Consider the following 18,253-nt stretch of genomic DNA (forward strand, 5'->3'; position numbering starts at 1 on the left):
AATAATGGGCAGATATTGATAACCGGTAAATCGAAATAAAGCCTTATTCTGATTGTCCTTCCTAGCTTCCAGCTCCACATCCAACAGATTCAAAGATTTCCTCCAGTATAGATACTGGAATCTAGTATTTCCTCCAGTATATTTGCTGGAACTGATGTATTCATTCCAGGAAATGGGCCAAAATACAACCTGGAACTATCAGCTTAATTAAAGGCAGACTGTTTGAGGAAGAGTGGAAACGTTTTCATTATTTACTTTTCTTCTGTGTATTTTTTGTTGCTGTTGAATAAACTCTTTTAAATCAAACAAAAACTCAGATATTCTCTGTTATTTCAATTTTTTGGGGATCGTTTATTCCGCAGAAAACTGTTTAGGGAACAAAATGAGCGGAGAGACCATCAGCCTCACCTCAACACGTCTTCTTAATGCTCATCATCATCATCAGACAAAAAGAGGATGAGATGATGATGAAAAAGATACACAACATTAACAAAACAATCAAAGGGGGAGAAAGAAAAGACATAAAAAAAAAAAAACAGGAACAGATTCCAAAAAAACGGCTGGGATCAAAGACTGAGACGGAAATATGGAAACACTGAAGGACACGAGAAACATTCATTGACTTGTGAACAATCAAAACTGACGTCTTTGAGATCAGAAGACGTCATCCAACCAGAAAAAGCTGAAACCTAAACTGTTCCTCTAAACAGAAATGAATGAGCTTCAGGCCAATTCTAAAAACCTTAACTGGAGTTTAACTTGAGATCTTTAATCTGTCTCTCTGTTAGCAGGTTACAGCAGGAGGATAAAGGAGAATTTCTGGATTTTCTCTGGGATTAAAAGGTCTGGAACTCTGGAACTCCTTGGCATCATGGATGGATATGAAGAGGGAGGATAAAATCTGCTCCAACATAACTGGGAATGATGGGAGGCGCAGTGAAACGACTGGTGATATGCAGTCTGTGCGGGTCTCATGTTCCTGTTTTCCTGTGATTTTTGGAAAAATCAAAGTCTGACACAGAATCAACACAAAGGTTTTACAGCTCTGAAAGAAACAGGCTGGCAGGAACAGTCATTCATTTGCTTTATTTCACTTGGATTACGTTTTACACAAGTCACTTAATTTTCTCACATTTAAAAATAGGAAAAGCATCAGTTCCTGGGATTCTGTGTGTGCGTGTTTCCATAAACAGACCCGGACAGGCTGCAGAATGTGGAATGGATGCAATGGTGGAAAACCAGCTCTCCCAGTAACCGAGTCGGACACAGAAGAGTTTCGTTATAAAAGGCCTTTTCAGACATGATTAACGGGAACAATGCAGACGAGAATATTCACGCCTGGCTAGCCGCTAAGCTAACAGGTCAGAGGTCAAATGATACGCAAACAGATTAATCCACACAAATACATTAACATTTTGATTCTTTCAAACCTGTAAACAAACCACTTCCAAATAATCTATTTAAACTATGACTTATGCTTTTGATTTGTAGAGAAGTATTTTAAAAAATGATAGATATTAAAGGTCAGAAGAAGATTACTCAAATTTGGTTTTGTTTTGATCGTATCGCCCATTTGGGTCAGCTGACTGTTGTTACACAGGACAGATAGTGACCACTGCTCAAACCTCTGGTACATGGTCTTTATTAGTCAGTTAATCACATTTTGCTGTAGTTATCTATGAGCAGAATGAAAAAATCTAAATAATCTGTTGGGTGGGTCAAACAGAGAGTTCTGTTTGGTACCAAAAACAAGAATTAATATGTTGTTTTATCTATTATTTTCTGGTATTTTTCATTTATTTTATTTTCTTCATTACTATTTTTTGTCATTTCTCAAAAGGAAGCCAAGATCTCACATTTACTGATTTGTGATGCCCAGAGGGATCCCACTAAGAATCCTTTTAACAAACCTGCAGCGTTTCTTGCTATTAAAATCAAAATAAATTAACAAGGAGTTTAAGTTTTATTTTCCAAGCTGCTGTTTCTGATCAAACTCGAAGGAGACAGTCAGGGTCATAAGTTTGCTGCTTACTGTTGCTCTGCCACAACGTTGCAGGTATTCAAATTGGACAAATTTAGGATCTACAAACGAATACTGCAGATTTGATGTGGTAATGTGACCAACATTGCTGCATATTTCATACCCGAAATGGTTTTCATCAGATTTTGATCCAATTTTACATCCTTCAAATAAAAATATGCTTTTTTTTAATGCAAACAGCTTTAGTTGTTTATAAAGGCTGTCAGAATGTCTGACCAAGATGTCTGAAAAGAGTTAAAACAGATTCTACATCCTTTCACTTCCTATAAAACCTGCAGCTAATGTGCTAAAGGTGGAGAAGCAATAGCTGTTTGTAAACATCCGACCAGTCTGACAGCGCCCCCAGCAGGTCAGATGATGCGACTCAGACTCATCGCTGGTTTTCCAGTAACTCAAAAGGAAGTGTGGCAGTGAGGCGATGACTGATACAAGCTGATACAAAAAAACAAGATGAGGTGAAAAGAAGAGAGGCAACAGATGGAGGATTTAAATTAAAAAAGGGGGAATGTGCAGCGACAGTTTCTCCCTCCGAACGCCGAGACTCGACAAGTTGGACTGTATGAAGAGCGCTGTTCAGCTCTGCGGATTAAATTGCCTGTTAAATGTGTGTGTGTGTGTGTGTGTGAGGGGTGGGGGTTCTCATGGCTGTTTCCTGCAGGAGAGCAGATCAGGGGTCAGAGGTCAGTGTCTCGGAGGGCGTCACAGTTGGAATGAGGTGAGGTCAAATCCGGGGCAAATACTTCTCAATAAATTCCCTTACAGCCAACATTTCCTAAAAGAAATCAGAACAGATTAATAATCAATTAATAAATAATAATTTCACAGAAGTAAAAGCTTCTAACATTCGTTTCCATCCGATCATCACCAGCAGGAACGACAGACTCTTTTTGTTCTCCGCTTTTCCAGGGTGGAACCATCACAAAACAAACGTCTACAAAGATTTATAAGAACAAGAACTGAGAGCTCAAGTTTAATTCAAATTCAATAATATTTTACTAACATACGGCTTTATGATTCATAATCACACCAAAGAGTCATTAAAAAGCCAACATTAAAGTGACCTTCCTGATGATGACGACCGGATTAAAGATCCACCAATCTGATATCAATATCTGTATCGGCCCGATATTGAAGAACATTCTAGATCAGGTATCAGTGACAATGAGTCTGATCCATAAGAAAAGATCTATTCAGTCTATTTCTATGCTTTCTGCCCTGAGCCAAGTATTGCTTTATTATTTATTTTACATTTAGAATTCCTGATTGAACTTTCTGAACCAGGTGAGAAAAAGTTTATTTTCTCCAATCTATTGTTTTTGTCAACTTATTATTTATTTTACATTGACTGTTTTCTCCTAATTTAACTGACTGAACAAATTAAAGTTGTTTTTCCATGTTTGATCAAGCTTGTGAAGCCTTTGGTGTTTTTCAATGTGCTGTACTACTGCAGAGTTATCAAATTAATTTGTAATTCAGTACATTTATGTTTGTGTTTAAAATAAACACAAACAGGTGTTCTTCTGTATCGGATCAGCTGATATTAAATCTTAGATATCGGTATCGGAGGTGAAAAAGGTAAAAAAAGTAAATCGGTGCGTCCCCAGACTGCAATAAGATGCAGACGTACCTCAGGACAGGAGGAGTGCTGAACGCCTGGGTAGGTTTTAAAGGTGACCATCTGAGGGTTAACTATGTATTTGAGCTTCTCTGCCGTCAAGGCGCCGAACTGTGCGGGCACCATCATGTCCATCTCTCCATGGCACTGCAGGATTGGGATGTTCTTGTTGCCGCTCGACGCCTGAGGGAACAGAAGACCCACAGTGGCTCTACTTGAGCAACAGAACCAGCGCAGAACGTGACGGGGCGGCTCCAGCCGGAGCCACGACCTACCGAAGGGAAAGTCTTGTGAAGAGGGAGCCAGCAGCTGAGGGCCACCACGCCGGCCAGCTGGTGCTGGCAGGTCAGAGCGGTGTATAAGGACAAAGCGCCACCCTGAGGTGGGGAGGAGAAACAACAGCAAAACGTTTACTTTTTTTAAACCAGGTCTGGTTTAAGAACAAACACAGAATCAATGTGAGCCGCTATCTGACCTGAGAGAATCCACCGATGATTATACGGTGAGGAGGAATCCCGTTTCTGGCCTCGTGTTCGATTATGGCCTTAACTGGAGACAGAAACGAAACCATTTAGTGATGGAAGAAATGAACGAGTCAAATTTGAACTAGTCAAAATAATACCAGAATTAAGTTGTAATAATACAAGAATTTGTATCATATGAGAATAAAACGGTACAAGAATGAAGTCATAATATTACCTGAAGAAAGTCATAATAATATAAGTTGTACAAGAATAAAATAATAATAATATGAAAATAAAGTCATAATATTACAAGGCAAAAAGACGTACTAGCATAAAGACGTGATAATAGTCATAAGGCCTCCAAGCTAACGAGTTCAGAGCAGAGCAGCCCTCCGCCACCACTCCCCCACTGAGCTCCTTCAGACTAGCCAGCAGCAATTAGCAAACGCCTGGTGGAACTGCTGAGCTCATGATAGGAGCCACTTCTCAGTGAGAAATCAGAGAAGCCATGTTGGTATGACTTCCTGAGGCAGAGTTTTTAGAGAGACAGTGGCCCAGTTTCAATAAGTTAAATCAGGAAGTGAAATTTCTTTTAAGTCATATTTGACATATACATATATAAAAACTGAAGGTAACACAGTTTCTTAATTATGGTATGAAAAGGCACTATGTGCCAGGGAAACGAAATACTCAATCTTTAAATCAATAGACAAAGTTTCTGACCCATTTCTAAAACACCATCTGTCATGTACTACTGTAAGGAAAGCTGCTCATTTCAACAAGTTCTGCACAACAAACCAGCCTGGACTCTGATAATTCAGCCCATCACTTCATTATTATTATTATTATGGTTATGATTGCTGCAGTGTTGTGGTGAGGTAATCTTCTTTCCACTGCTGCCAGTTCCCCTGATTAAATTGCTGCAGTCGACCAATCAGATGCGTGGCAGAAAGCGCCTCTTTGCGAGCTATTTCAGGCTGGCTTCAGAGGTGAATGTGGCCGTTTTGTTTCAAATGGCACGCTGCGTTCAAACCCACTGTTTTCTGCAGCCTTTTTGATTCCGGCTTCGTCCTCCGGAGCGTCGGGGCTCAGGCCCATGAGGTCGAACCTGCGCACACAAAACCGGAGTCAAGAAAAAAAAAAAACACACAACAAGAGATCAATACTCACAATCGCACTATTATCAAAGGCAACATGGGAGCCTATTGTGGTTTCCAGGGAAACAAAGGCAGCCAGTTTTGAGCTGAGAGGCGGTGGCGTTCATCAGAGCTACTCACCACGCAGGCATCAGGGACCTCATGTTGAGAGTGACGGGGATTTTAGGCCTGCGGGGCAAAAAGGCGTCAGGGGGGCAGAACAGCAGTTCAGGTGAGATAAACGGCAGCAGACTTACGCGTGAGGGCAGATGAACTTGACGTGAGGCAGCCGGATCCCCGTCAGAGAGTCGGCCCACCCGTGCCTGATGGAAAACAGGAAGCAGATAAAAAATAAATCCAACAACAAACAAACCTGGCTCATAAAAAAGAAAAAGGATTTTTACAGTTTTGTAAATTTGTACAGAGGTCTGACTGAGGAAAACACTGAATACATTTTAGACAAATCGACTCAAAGCCACAGTCAGAAGATGAAAATAATTCTCACAGATAATTAGATAATAAATTAGATAATATTTAATTAATGTTTCTTTTTTATTGTCATGTTTTTAATTTCTTATGATTTCTATATGATTTTTCATATGTTGCCAATATCATGTTTTATTGTTTTACATTATTACAATTCCTTCTTAATAGCTTTTAGAAAGTTTTTAATAAAACTCATTAAGGACAAGTGCTGCAAATTATATAATAAGTACCATGATGCAGGCAAGGGACGGCTGTGTGTTTGTCTCCATCAAATAAACCAAATTAATAAATAAAATAAATTTGATTTTCTTCCTATTCATAAATTCCAGCTAATTTTAATTTAAAAAAGAAGCATTAAAGAGTCACAAAAAAACTAATTGGATATTTTGCCATTTTTGGTTAAAGACCTTGTTTTTCTTACTGCAATTACTTAAAGCATGCTCTAAATATGGTGTACAAGATCACAATACGTAATTATATTAATACAGAAACTAGGAAAGAACTGATTGCAATTTTCGGACTGACTTGCTGATTCTAATTTTGGCCGATATCGATTTTTTCTGAAAAGTCGATAATTATTGCAACAAAGTTGCAAAGCTTCAACAGTGGGGAGGTGGGCTGTTGTTAACGGAGCATTGTTAACTTTAATGAAGCAGATATGACCTGGTGAGAAAGTCTGTCTTTAAATTATTAAATCAATCAGCAAAGATTAAAGAGATGTATTCAAATACAAAAATATTTTATTTTTTAATTTGTAACAGAGTTACTTCAAGGTGCTGCCACCCTGAGAGGTTTTGCAGCCTTTCTATGCCTGAAGGGACTTAAAATGGTCAGGCTGAAAGGAAATTCATTAGAGGATAAAAACATGTGAAGTGCTCACCCTGTGTCTCCTAATCCATGAAGGAAGATCACCTGCAGCACAGACAGAAAAACATCCTGAATCCCAAACTGTAACCTTTTAAGCTTCCTAGCAGATAAAACCATCAACATTGGATTGGACATCGCCTACTAGCCACAGGTATTACTATGCAGGTATTACTATGCATTGAATCATGCTCATCAATATCGCCATATTTATAACAATCATGAATCACGAGTAGTCCAGTTTTTTCTGCATATTAAACTTATAGTAATTATGCCACAAAAAGGGAAAATAACATCAAAAATAGGTCAAACCATTCAGAATCATTCCTTTTCTGTCTCGCTCTGCGTCGGCTTTACGCTACACCTAGACCCGTTGCCCTGGCAACTGCATGACAACAACACCGCCAGCCAACCGAGCAGAGGTAGTAACGTTCAAATGCAACAGGAACACCAACGCCTAAAAACACACAAATATTTCCCCCCCACACAAAAAATGGACATAAACCCCCCAAAACTGAACATCCAGTCCGTTACACTGTCATGTTTTCAAGCTTGGTGTTTATGTTGAGATTATTGATGAGTGTTTGAATGAACATGCGCGGTGGTTACTTAGCTAGGTTAAACACCTGATCCACTTCCTGTCTGTCAGAAGGGAGTAGATGTGTGGGTCGCCTAACCGAAACACACAGAGCATGTTTATGTTCCGGTTGTCAAAGTTAAGCTAGCATGACTGACCTACTTTCCACTTTCTCCACATTTTTAATTAAAACTTTTTACTGACCAGTGAAATGCGACACTCTTGGCTCTTGTTATCCAACTGTTGTAGTGTTGACAATTAATAGTAAAACATGGCGTCACTTTTTCACATTATTTGCGTGATTATATAATTTTCTCGCCGTCAGTCTCGATTTATAGCAAGGCGCATGCGTGGCGAACGACAGTCATGTGATGTCAAATTCAGTAATAACAATGGAGAAAATATGTCAATATTTGATTTATCGGAGCTTCTAGCTGCTCCTTGGTGTCTGTACTTGCCAGTCCAGCAGAAAAGTGCTGAGTCAAGCAGAGTTCAGGAACATATTGGTCGACTCACCGCCGCGGTCTCCTTCTGTGTCCCGGACACCGTCACGGCCTCGGCGAGCAGCGGCACTGACATGTTGTTGCCACACATACACTGTAGGGGGTGCTGTAATCAGGAGACCACACAGCGATCAGCAGCCTGCGGGTAAAACACTGGAGATACGTGATACATCAGGAATCGTCATGATATATCAGGGGTGGGCACTCCTGGTCCTCGAGGGCCGGTGTCCTGCAACTCTTAGATGTCTCCCTGGTCCAACACACCTGAATCCAACAGCTGAATCTCCTCCTAAGTGCAGTCAAGTTCTCCAGAGTCCTGTTAACGACCTCATTATTTGACTCAGGTGTGTTGAAGTAGAGATGCATCTAAAAGTTGCAGGACACCGGCCCTCGAGGACCAGGAGTGCCCACCCCTGTGATATATCGGCATTAGCATCGATCGCTATTTGACGTTTTCTAATAAGTGAAACTGGGCCAATATTAATAATCAATGTTTATTTCCATCTTGTTGGCCTTTGTGTCTCTAGAGGGGATTGTCATAAGACTTTTAAAGACTGTTATACATGTAATTTAAGGCTTGCATCATGAGGAAAACAACTAACCTCTTAGATCTTCACAGGAAAGCTTTATTAATATAAAAGTTCAAATTACAGGAATGCATTTCTTATTTAGATTGAATTTATTTAAGAGGATTCATGTAAAAGGGGCTGAATATTAAAAAAAAGTTTTACTTAATACATTATAATTTGATTTATGTTTATTTTTGCATTTGAAATGTGACAAAACAAGAAGGTTTCAGCAGTTAGGAAGTGCCTGGAAGTCTGAGCGATCAGGATGTTTTACGGTAAAAGCTCTAGGATGATGTGAGGACAAAAAGGAAGGAAAACAGGAAGGTCGGACGGCGCGCTGCCTCATCAGTAAACAGACGACGAGGAGACGAAGGAATGTCCCAAACGCCAAGCTTAATGTTCAACCTTTCGCTGTTGAAATTCCATGGCTGCTCTGAAGCAGAACTGGAAACATGTGACTGGATAAATGAGTAATAGATGAGCAATACAAAGAGAAAGAATGAGGAAGTGTTGGGACATAAAAATCAAGTGGCTTAGATTCTCAGTTGGCTTGAAACCACTTGATCTGGGGATAAAATGTTTTTAATTCTCAATATTTAATTCAGGGTGAATAGAGAGAACGCTTCAAGCAACCTTAGTTGACAAGAACAACATCCATCTACTTGAATCTTTTCAGCCGCAGCAAAAATACTAAACACAAAGAAAATATTACACATATAATCCTTTAATCACCCGTCGGCTTACTCTCTGTCAAACAAAAGCAATCTTTTCTTTACTACATCAGCGCCCTAAAAATAACTATTCAACAGGTCTGGCGCAATAAGCAATAATCGGTTAGAATGAGCTCAATAAAATCGAGATTTATAATTTTTTTCTTTAAAAAAAACTGGATGATAAAATCTTCAATCTGGTGTTTTGGTCTCAACTAACCTTTTTTTAAGGACAACTTTGTTTACAGAGACTTCATAATTTATTTTATTTATTTTCTATTTATTTTGGATATTCAAAATGTCTTCCAGTTCTAGTTAAATATTTGTTAGTTTTTGTTTAATGTTTATTTATCTTTGAGAATACGTTTTTGCATTTCGAAGCCATTTCCATTATATTTCTCAAAACAACATCATTTATCGCAATAACTTCTGGGACAATTTACTAAAAATTGTTATTGCGACAGGCCTAATTATTACAGTATATTGATCTAAATCCAGTTTTAAATATATGTTTTAACACTTAACTTTTGTGTGGACCTACATACTTTATGCTACTGTTACATCTAAATTTCCCCATTGTGAGAAAATAAACACTATTTCAAACTTAAAGTTTAAATATTTTAAGCTGAATTTAATTAGAAAGTGTGACAAAACTTAATAAAATATTTCATTTTAATCTCACCTGACTTAAACTATGCCTACTTAATATTAAATCAACCAGTTTTTTATATTTGAGATTATTAGAAAGGCATCACATTTAAGCTTCGGTGAACAAATCCAGTCTGATTTAAACGGCAGAAAGTTCGGCTCGGCAGAGTTCTGGTCCGAGACTCAGACTGAATAAAAACAAATAGAATTGAGTGAAGAATGAAATGGCTGTGAAAGACTGAGGCGCTGGTCAGCAGATTCATGGCGTCTGTCGTCGCTGTGTGGGATTTCTCTAAGAAACATCGGATCGCTCTGAGCTTCTGGAGGAGGAAGGTGGGTAAAAATAGCCTCAGCATCTGCTGGGATTCAGACTCTCAAACCGACCGGATCTGATGGACTTTCTGTTTGCTCCGCAAATGCTTCATGTTTCAGCTGACATGTTTTTACCATCCTCTCGCTGGAGGAGGATCTGTTTTAAATTATTATCTATATTTCATAAGAATCCCAGAGATAACTACAAATAATACGTGGATCGATTCGTAAACTAGACAGATGCTTTTCATGTTTTCATCTGAATGTCAACGGCGTTTCTACGCAATTTCTCCTTCCAAAATTCCAGATTTTTCCAGACTTTCATATTCATCATTTTAAAATCTAAATTACTAAACTTCACTATAAATTTACTGCAGAAATTTCTACAAGAACCAAGTTTTAAATAATAATTAAGAATTTGGCAAAAAGCAAAAACTGGAAGGGAGGAAGGAAATAAGCAAAGAATACAAAAAACAAAGTAAGGAAAGGAGACAAGGAAAGGAGACGGAAAAACAAGTGAGACAAGAGGGCAGAAAGAAAGAACTAGAGAAAGAAGGAAAAAGCAAAAAATGAAAAGAGTGAAAGAAAAAAAGACAGGAAGAAAGAGTGAAAGAGCAAAAGAAAGGGTGAAAGAAAGAACATAATTAATGGAAGAAAATGGATATTCATAATATCTAGGTAATGGAACAGTATTAAAGTTTGAAAACCCAAATAATTTCATTCAGACTGAACAATAACACTGAGTGAAACTATAGCATCATGCAGAACAACCAGATAAAAACAGACTGTTGTGTTTATTTCTGGGTTAACAGGAGAGGAAGAAGCCTTCAGTCAGCCGCTTATCCACCAGAGACCATTTCCAACACTTACCAGGAAATCTGTGCAACTCTGAGTGAGGAAGAGGAGAGAGTTGAACTAAAGCTAGTAGTGAAGTAGTAGGTTATTTAAGTAAAAGTGCAAAAATATGAAAAATATTCATCTAAATCAGGGGTCTCAAACTCCAGTCCTCGAGGGCCGCAGACCCACAGTTTTTAGATGTGCCACAGGTACAAAACACAGGAATGAAATGATTTAATGACCTCCTCCTGGGGTAGATCAGTTCTCCAGAGCCTTAATGACCTAATTATTATATTCAGGTGGTGCAGCAGAGGCTCATCTAAAAGTTGCAGGACTGCGGCCCTGGAGGACTGGAGTTTGAGACCCCTGATCTAAATGGAGGATAAATTAGCAAAATTAAGAAGAAAACGAATCTGGAGAACTGAATCTAAAACACATCAACAGGAAATGATGTAGAATTAGGCAGAAGATACTCCATTATTGTTTTTATTGGTTTTACTTTATCTCTAAATGTGTTAATTATTCTCACTGATCTGATTTAATCCAATAAACGCAGCAGAGATCAGAAAACCACGAGGTCTCTCCTTCCTGCGTGACTTCAATTACACTGAACAGAAAAACACAGCAGAGGTGCTGCAGTCCAACGCTGATCCCAGATCAGCAGCAGGATCATCGATATGCGGCACATAGCGGCAGGTTTCCGCCATCCCGGGTCCGGGGCCCCTGCGGCTCCTCCAGCAGCTGCGGGGCCCCTGGCCTCACCATTAGCGAGTTAAAGGTGATTTTCATCTGATTTGAATGAGTTAGCATCGAAGGAGGAAACGGCCGTCGCTGGGGCGCAGAAACAATGAACGGCCGCAGTTCGGCTTTAATTCTCGTTGGAGGTGGAACTCAAAGCCCCAACCGCCCCAAAAATCCACTGGCAGCGACTCCCAGCCCCACTGCGGGCTCTAATCCCGCTTTATCTGCCGCACACACACACTGCTAAACCGGGTTAGCCAGAGGAAGATCCGCTACACACAAACACACAATATCGAGTGTATTGTCCTCTGCCGGTGGCTTCTTCCATCCCCCCTCCGTCCCCAGAACCGGAACCATGTTTAATTTTTGACCTCTTTTTTGACCAGCAGCACAGAATACCCCTTAAACAATGAAATATCTCGTAAGGTTCGTTTTGAACCAGAATAAAGCGTTTAAAAACACAGAATTAGCCCGTAGCCCGCTCAGATTCACACACTCACCGCTTGCTGTCCCAGTTCACGACGGAACTTCCGGTACTCTGCGCACTGTAAGAGGAGGCGGGGCCGGAAAGTGACGTCACACACAAACCACAGCCCACCTTTACGTTTTAGGGTTTAAAAAAAACAGTTTTAGGGTTTTAATGCTTTATTTAAAAAAAACAAACTAAATATCGACTTTTAAAAATATAAACTAAATAACTAGAAACGATCCAGTAGAAACGGTCCGGTTCCGTGTATATTCTGGTCATTTGTCTTTTTAAAAGACCAAGAAAAACTAACAATATATAGATAATTTTTCTCTGAGTTCATTTTGTTTTAACCACAAAACCGGTAAAATAAATAAATAACCAGAATAAACGGTCTGGCTCGGTGTACATGTTGATAATTTGTGTTTTTATTTGAAACTAACTAAAATATTTTCTTTTGTTGCTTAATAAAAAAATATTTTATTTTTTCACAACATATAGACATAGATGAGCAAGGACATCGAAAAAATATACAAATCTAGCAAACTGTATTTATGATATATTTTTATGGGTCTTTTTTTTAGAAGCACTTTTTTCAACAGTGATGTCATGGAAGAAAAAAAAATTTTTTTTAGTTCACTTGTTTTTGACTACAAAAAGGGAACACATTGCTTTTTGTATTTCATTTTTTGGTCTAAAATATAACATTTCTTGAACTGAAATATAACAGGATTCTTTTATTTTCGTACGCTGTTTTTGCAGTAGATCTAGTGCTTGTAGATCTATCAGAGCAGGTCAGATCTATGCTGACCTGAAGTTGGTTCTGCCAACACCAAATCTGCTGAAACATTTTTGCCAGTTACACATTTACAGAAGACATAAACTCAGTACAAACGTCCAGCAGGGGGCAGCAGCCACTTCTGGGTGCATAAAAAAATCACAGAAAGGTCAAAGTTATTGTAGCATCTTATTTATTATTGTTAAGCATCAGAACAGATGAGGAAAAGCTTCAGATCTTCATCACCTTTCATGTGCAGAAACACTGAATCAAGCAAAGCTGTTCATGATTTAAACCTGAAAACGTTCCAGTGTTGCAGAGAATAATGAATCCAGGCCGTCGTCATGGCAACCAAGATGTTCACCTAACAAATAGCTGACCCTGTCCTCCTCCCTTCCTCGCTTTATTTAACAGCACAACTCATCACAGAAGATTAAAAAAACACAAAAGCTTTCATGCATCTTTGCCAATGCTGTTGAGCATGTTGCCATGGAAACAATAGAAGCACACCAGTTTCCAAGATTTCAGCGCTCGCTCCCACTTGAACCCCTCCTCACTGCCCAAAAGCAGCGCTGGACTTCCTGTTTGACATTTGGGCCTTCAGCAAACGCCGCTAAAACTTCTTCCTCTTGTTCCTCTTCCAGTTCTCAGGAGATGAAGTTGGTCTGCGGGATGATGCTCTCTACTTTGTGATCTGCTGGGTTTGCTGCCGCCTCGTAGTTACAGATGGTCACTTCATGTCTGTGAGTCTTACAGGGAACAGAGCAGAAAGATGTTAAACCAGGGGTGTCCAAATTGCGGCTCAGGGGCCATTTTCAGTCTTCGGAATGATTTCTGGCGGTCCTTGATCAGAATTTAAGAAGGCAGTGGATGCTGATACACATTTAAAAACAACGCTGGGGCGCAAATTTCACTGATGCCAGACCTTTCAAAAAAGATTCAGACAATTTAACATCTTACCACAGAAAATGTAAGGTTTTTGTTTTGAATTTAATTTATTTTCATAGTAAAAAGGGACAACAAACATCCAGTGACTAATACTAAAATTTGGACTTGGGCATGGCAAAACTAAACATGTGAGCCACATCCTGTTTTTGTTGGTGGAAAGACAAAAAAAAAAACATCCACTTATTTAATTCAAATGTTGAGGTTTGTTTTTCCAATTACAATAAAGAAGAAAAATACAAAGAATTCTGTGGCCCCCAGAATAATTAAAGCTCAACATTTTTGGGCACAGTGCATTAAATCTGCAGATTCAGCAGAATGAGCTAAACTTCCTCCGATCAGAAGACGAGAGCAGACAGATTTATGCCAGACAAACCTCTGAATATTCCCCTCTCAGGCCGATGTAGTACACCCGGGTGTTCTCGTCCCCAAAGTTTTTAGAGATGTGGATGGAGAGGTGATGGACGCTGGAGAAACGAGCAATCCTGCAAAAGACAAGCGACAGAAAAACAAGTCAAAATGACGGCTTCCAGGAAGGAAAAATAACTGTGTGAACATTTCAGAGAGAAACGTTCATCCAAAACGAAGACAAACACCTTAAAAACCTCGTTAGAGGGTGAATATTTTCATCATCTAACTGTGCAGAATCTTCATTTCGCAAAAGAAATAAAGATTTTTAAAAAATCTTACATTAACTGGAGATATCAAGAGGTTTATTTTGTTGGGAGCTTCATTTTCTCATATTAGAGAAATACATAAATCTCAAGATTTATTTTGTCAAAATAGTTTATTTAATTTCCATATTTCAAGATAGCGATTTGTTGAGCCAATGTGTCACTGAAACGGATCCCTTCTCTAGTTAAACTGAGATGAAAGATGTTACGTTTCCTTTATCTCAGTATCTTGAGATTACATCTTTAGTGGGAAGTGTTTATTTCTTTAAACTGAGATTGTTTAGCAGTTTCATTGTCTTATATCAATCTTACATCTATTTTATTAGAAGTTTCTTTATGTCACATCTTGAGATGGCAACATCTTGAGCTCATTTATGCACGAAAATACTGATTATCTCAGGAAGTCAGAATTTAAAGATTTTTATTTTGCTTCATTATAATTTGTTATCTCAGAATATCTTGTTATATAAATACACTAAAATATTTTTAATTGTCTAAAGAGAAAGAATTTGAAACCGAGTTTGTTTTTTCTCTTGTCTAAATAATGAAATTAAAAAAGGGCTTCCTACTTGATTTGATGTGATAATAGTTTCATCATCTTGTTAAATCCAGATTTTAAGATCCTGATTGCTTTTATTTTATTATCTTGAGAATTTTTTTATCTTGAATTCATTTTATTTCAATAACAGTTGGAGACAAAAATCTTAAGCAATATTTGTTGAGCTAGCAGTTTAACACTAACTCAAAATATAGAATTCATGAGCTTGATTAAGTTAAAACTGATTTGTTATCTAAAAATAATCGTAGGTAATCTGAAAATTACTTTGCTTACCGAGCGATTTCTTTAAGAAGTCTGGAAGCATCTTTACTTATTCATTCAGAGTTGGAAAATGCTAAATGAATAGATTTCATTTTTTAAAGGCAACATGGACCTAACTGATAATGAGAAACATACATTTAGCTAAAATAGTTTAATTTAAGGCTGCAGCTCCTCTGATTTCTAATGTTTCTGCTCAAAGTGTCTGGAAACTGAAGTGTGACTCCTCACTTTGTGGGATACTCCAGCTCAGCCAGCGGGTCTCTGTTGAGTCTGAAGGCTTGGTCCGGCTCCCTGCCGGCGTCATCAAACGACATCTGAGGGATGTTTTTGTATCTGCACACAGCAATCAGACGCAGAATCACAATGCTGCCACCTAGAGGGGGGGCAGGGACACAACAGACTCACAGTCGTATCTCTGCTGGATGAGAGTCGTCGTTTTCTCCAGAGATGATGATGCCTTTCAGCTTCACGCTGCCGGTGAAACTGAAACAGACGAGACGGCGTCAGTCTGAGGACGCGGACAGACGAGAAGACAAGCACCGAATGAAATTACACCCAGCGGGACTTCAGGGTGACGCTAAGGGCTTATACCAAGAACTTTAACCTTTTCAAGTTTAAAGAAACAATATTTACAACTAAATACAGAAAAAAAGCTAAACGGATAAATTGCACACAGAAAGCAGGGTAATGATGATGATTGTGATTGCAGGACTTACGGGATGTTGAACAGCAGCTCTTCATCCACATCACTCTCCACATACTAAAGGAAAACAAAAACATGGTCAGGCGCTTCTTTGTTTGGGATCTGCTCTGTGAAGATTTTTACAGACCCATTTTCAAATCTTCAAGCTTCAATCCTTTTCTGGGTCTTTCCAGAAAAGGATGGAAAACCCATTGCGCCTCCATTGCGCCAGAGGGAGGCGCAATGGAGGCATCTTAACCAGATTCAATCAGACCTCCGACTCTGAACTAGAAATCAGAGCAAATTTTACATCAATCCTGAGAGCTCTTAATTTGGACCAGTTGTTCCCAAAGTGTGGGGAGGGGGGGGGGGGGGCGTGCAGTGCCATTGCAGGGGAGGGAGGAGGTATGGCTGCATAAAAATAATTTTTAAAAAACAGTTACACAAAAGTGTTTCAGATGGTTTATAGTGTGTTTTGTTGCAACCTGAAGTGTGAAATAAACTTCAGTGGAGTTTGAGAACAAAATAAGTGTTTAGGTTTATGTCTGGTTGAACGACGTGTACCCAGTTGATTTTTTTTTCTTTTTAGGGGGGGCGGGGGGATTTTATTACAATCCATAGGGGGGGGTCAGAAAATATTTGAGAACCACTGCATTAAATAATCAGGAGAGAGGAGGGAATCAGATTTTTATTTGCTGATCAGCGCTGATCAATGAAAAATCTACCGATTCCAATCTGAATGAGTGATCAGTGAATCTCTGGTAGTTTCAGATTAATAGAAACTAGGTAGCCTGGTAAAACAAAAAACAAAAAAAAAAAAACAGCCCTTTGCTTCCTACAGAGGGTTTGAGTTCTCGACTGTTATCTTAGCGGAATCATGGACTGTGTTCATGTTTTAAACTTTACGCAAGCTAATGTTTTTATATGTAATGCGCCAGTTCGACGCTAAGAAGCTTACATTATACTTCATGCACTGTAAACAGCCATCCTCTACTTCAAACAGGAAGATGTTATGTGATTGGCCCGATAGAAAAACTACCAGAGGAGTCGAAGTGAACGGGAGAAAGTCCAGATTAAACCTTTAACGAGATTTGAAATGAGCGGAATAGAGCAGGAAGGCGATGGCCAGACTGAAAACTATTCACGCCTGTCCAGAAATTAATACATTATTTTATTTCTATTAAACTCTTTTGTCAGGTCTTAGTTAAGCGTCGTTTATTCTGTAAAAGGTGCTACTAGTCTAATATTTTATCGCGCTCACAGCCTGACCGCCGCTCTGCCCAGTACCTTGTCTCGCAGGTTCCGCTGGTCCCACGGCTTGAACACCAGCCGTCCGTCTCCGTCCCTGCTCTCGTTCAGACACTGGAGTCTCTCCAGGTCGATGCGTTGATACAACCCGAACTCCACGCCTCTCTCTGCGGGCTCATGCTGCCCCTCCGACCCGCAGCTGTGGCTGTGTCCGTGGCCGTGACCGTGGCCGGACATGGTGGACTCAATGATAACCTGCAAACAAAATAATGAAGCTTTCCGAGTAAAATGGACTGTTTTATAAACGAGGACTCGGTCAGCAAGTTTCGTTTTGCAGCGTGAAGCGAACTAAGTTTAGCTTAAAGTGAGGCGAGGCTAACCCGACAGTTCCGATATGAGCTCTTCAAAGTAAAAGCAGCAGCTTTCCCGTTTTATAACCGAATAAATAATATTTTCGAAAAACTATTGACATAGTGTTAATCGGAGTCAATGCTCTTATGTTTCTCTAGCTTTATTCAAAGCTTAACTCGGCTTTTTATCTTAATATGTAAAGCTGTCGACATTTTATTTTGAAAATAACAGGATCACAGGGAAATGTCAACCGGTATACTGTCGGAAGCCGTTTAGGAGGAGCCAAAACTGAGCTCTGATTGGCTCCCATTGGTTACCACCAAACGCTGCGACTGACGTAAAATGTTTACAAGCGTGTTGCAAAAATAATTAGGTTAAAACTAAGAAAATAGGCTTATGTAGCGGAAAGGATAAGATCAATATCCGAATATAAAAGGTAGACCATGAAATGTATCTGTAGTTATTTCTGAAACTATTATGGCGTTAAAACAAATTTAAAAATTTTTCCTGTTCATATCACATCCCGTCAGATCCATAAAATTACTTACTTTAATTTTATAAAAACAAACCAGACACTTTCAGAGAAATTTAATTCTTCCTGCTAAAGTCTAGTGATGGTTTGAACTACATGAAGCCCTGATCAGACCATAAAAATGGAAAACAGATTTTATTAGGACTGATTGGCAGAATCTGAGGAGCCCTATTCTCATTCATCATTAAAGCTGACAGAACAGATCTCCGAAAAGTTTCCTTATTAATATCCATATCCCATATATTTCTACACAA

At 39.1% G+C, this 18,253-nt stretch overlaps 2 protein-coding genes across 4 annotated transcripts; both read right to left on the reverse strand.

Moving 5' to 3' along the window:
* Nucleotides 1-1,067: 1,067 nt before the first annotated feature.
* Nucleotides 1,068-12,060, reverse strand: lypla2 (lysophospholipase II). 3 transcript variants are annotated; one of them, XM_023345055.1, is made up of 10 exons: nt 12,004-12,060; nt 7,700-7,839; nt 6,623-6,654; nt 5,514-5,579; nt 5,398-5,445; nt 5,158-5,228; nt 4,132-4,205; nt 3,932-4,033; nt 3,669-3,839; nt 1,068-2,813 (listed from the first exon to the last, which is right to left on the reverse strand). In XM_023345055.1, exons 2-10 carry the CDS (start codon nt 7,775-7,777, stop codon nt 2,763-2,765), a joined length of 693 nt encoding a protein of 230 aa, XP_023200823.1. In that variant the 5' UTR covers nt 7,778-7,839; nt 12,004-12,060; the 3' UTR covers nt 1,068-2,762. The 3 variants fall into 3 exon arrangements, with proteins under 3 accessions (XP_023200823.1, XP_005802899.1, XP_014325667.1); XM_005802842.2 differs by having other exon boundaries at nt 7,700-7,792; nt 12,004-12,056; XM_014470181.2 differs by lacking the exons at nt 1,068-2,813; nt 12,004-12,060 and having other exon boundaries at nt 3,567-3,839; nt 7,700-7,813.
* An 863-nt stretch (nt 12,061-12,923) lies between these two features.
* On the reverse strand, nt 12,924-17,485 carry pithd1 (PITH domain containing 1). The gene is made up of 6 exons (XM_005802841.2): nt 17,156-17,485; nt 15,903-15,946; nt 15,592-15,669; nt 15,415-15,519; nt 14,069-14,177; nt 12,924-13,496 (listed from the first exon to the last, which is right to left on the reverse strand). The coding sequence occupies exons 1-6, from the start codon at nt 17,351-17,353 to the stop codon at nt 13,395-13,397; spliced, it is 636 nt and encodes a 211-aa protein (XP_005802898.2). The 5' UTR covers nt 17,354-17,485; the 3' UTR covers nt 12,924-13,394.
* Nucleotides 17,486-18,253: the final 768 nt, after the last annotated feature.

This window comes from Xiphophorus maculatus, chromosome 13, assembly GCF_002775205.1.
Source record: "Xiphophorus maculatus strain JP 163 A chromosome 13, X_maculatus-5.0-male, whole genome shotgun sequence".
In the NCBI taxonomy this organism is placed as follows: Eukaryota; Metazoa; Chordata; class Actinopteri; order Cyprinodontiformes; family Poeciliidae; genus Xiphophorus; species Xiphophorus maculatus.

Excerpts from the sequence above, each read along its gene's own strand:
- pithd1 (XM_005802841.2), bottom strand. The coding sequence starts at position 17,353 with ATGTCCGGCCACGGTCACGGCCACGGACACAGCCACAGCTGCGGGTCG. Across the intron at positions 15,947-17,155 it reads AGCGGAACCTGCGAGACAAG|TATGTGGAGAGTGATGTGGA; the intron begins GTACTGGGCAGA and ends GTTTTCCTTTAG. Across the intron at positions 15,520-15,591 it reads CATCCAGCAGAGATACGACT|ATACAAAAACATCCCTCAGA; the intron begins GTGAGTCTGTTG and ends TGCTGTGTGCAG.
- lypla2 (XM_014470181.2), bottom strand. The coding sequence starts at position 7,777 with ATGTGTGGCAACAACATGTCAGTGCCGCTGCTCGCCGAGGCCGTGACG. Across the intron at positions 4,206-5,157 it reads CAAAAAGGCTGCAGAAAACA|TTAAGGCCATAATCGAACAC; the intron begins GTGGGTTTGAAC and ends TTCTGTCTCCAG. Across the intron at positions 4,034-4,131 it reads TCATCGGTGGATTCTCTCAG|GGTGGCGCTTTGTCCTTATA; the intron begins GTCAGATAGCGG and ends TCCCCACCTCAG.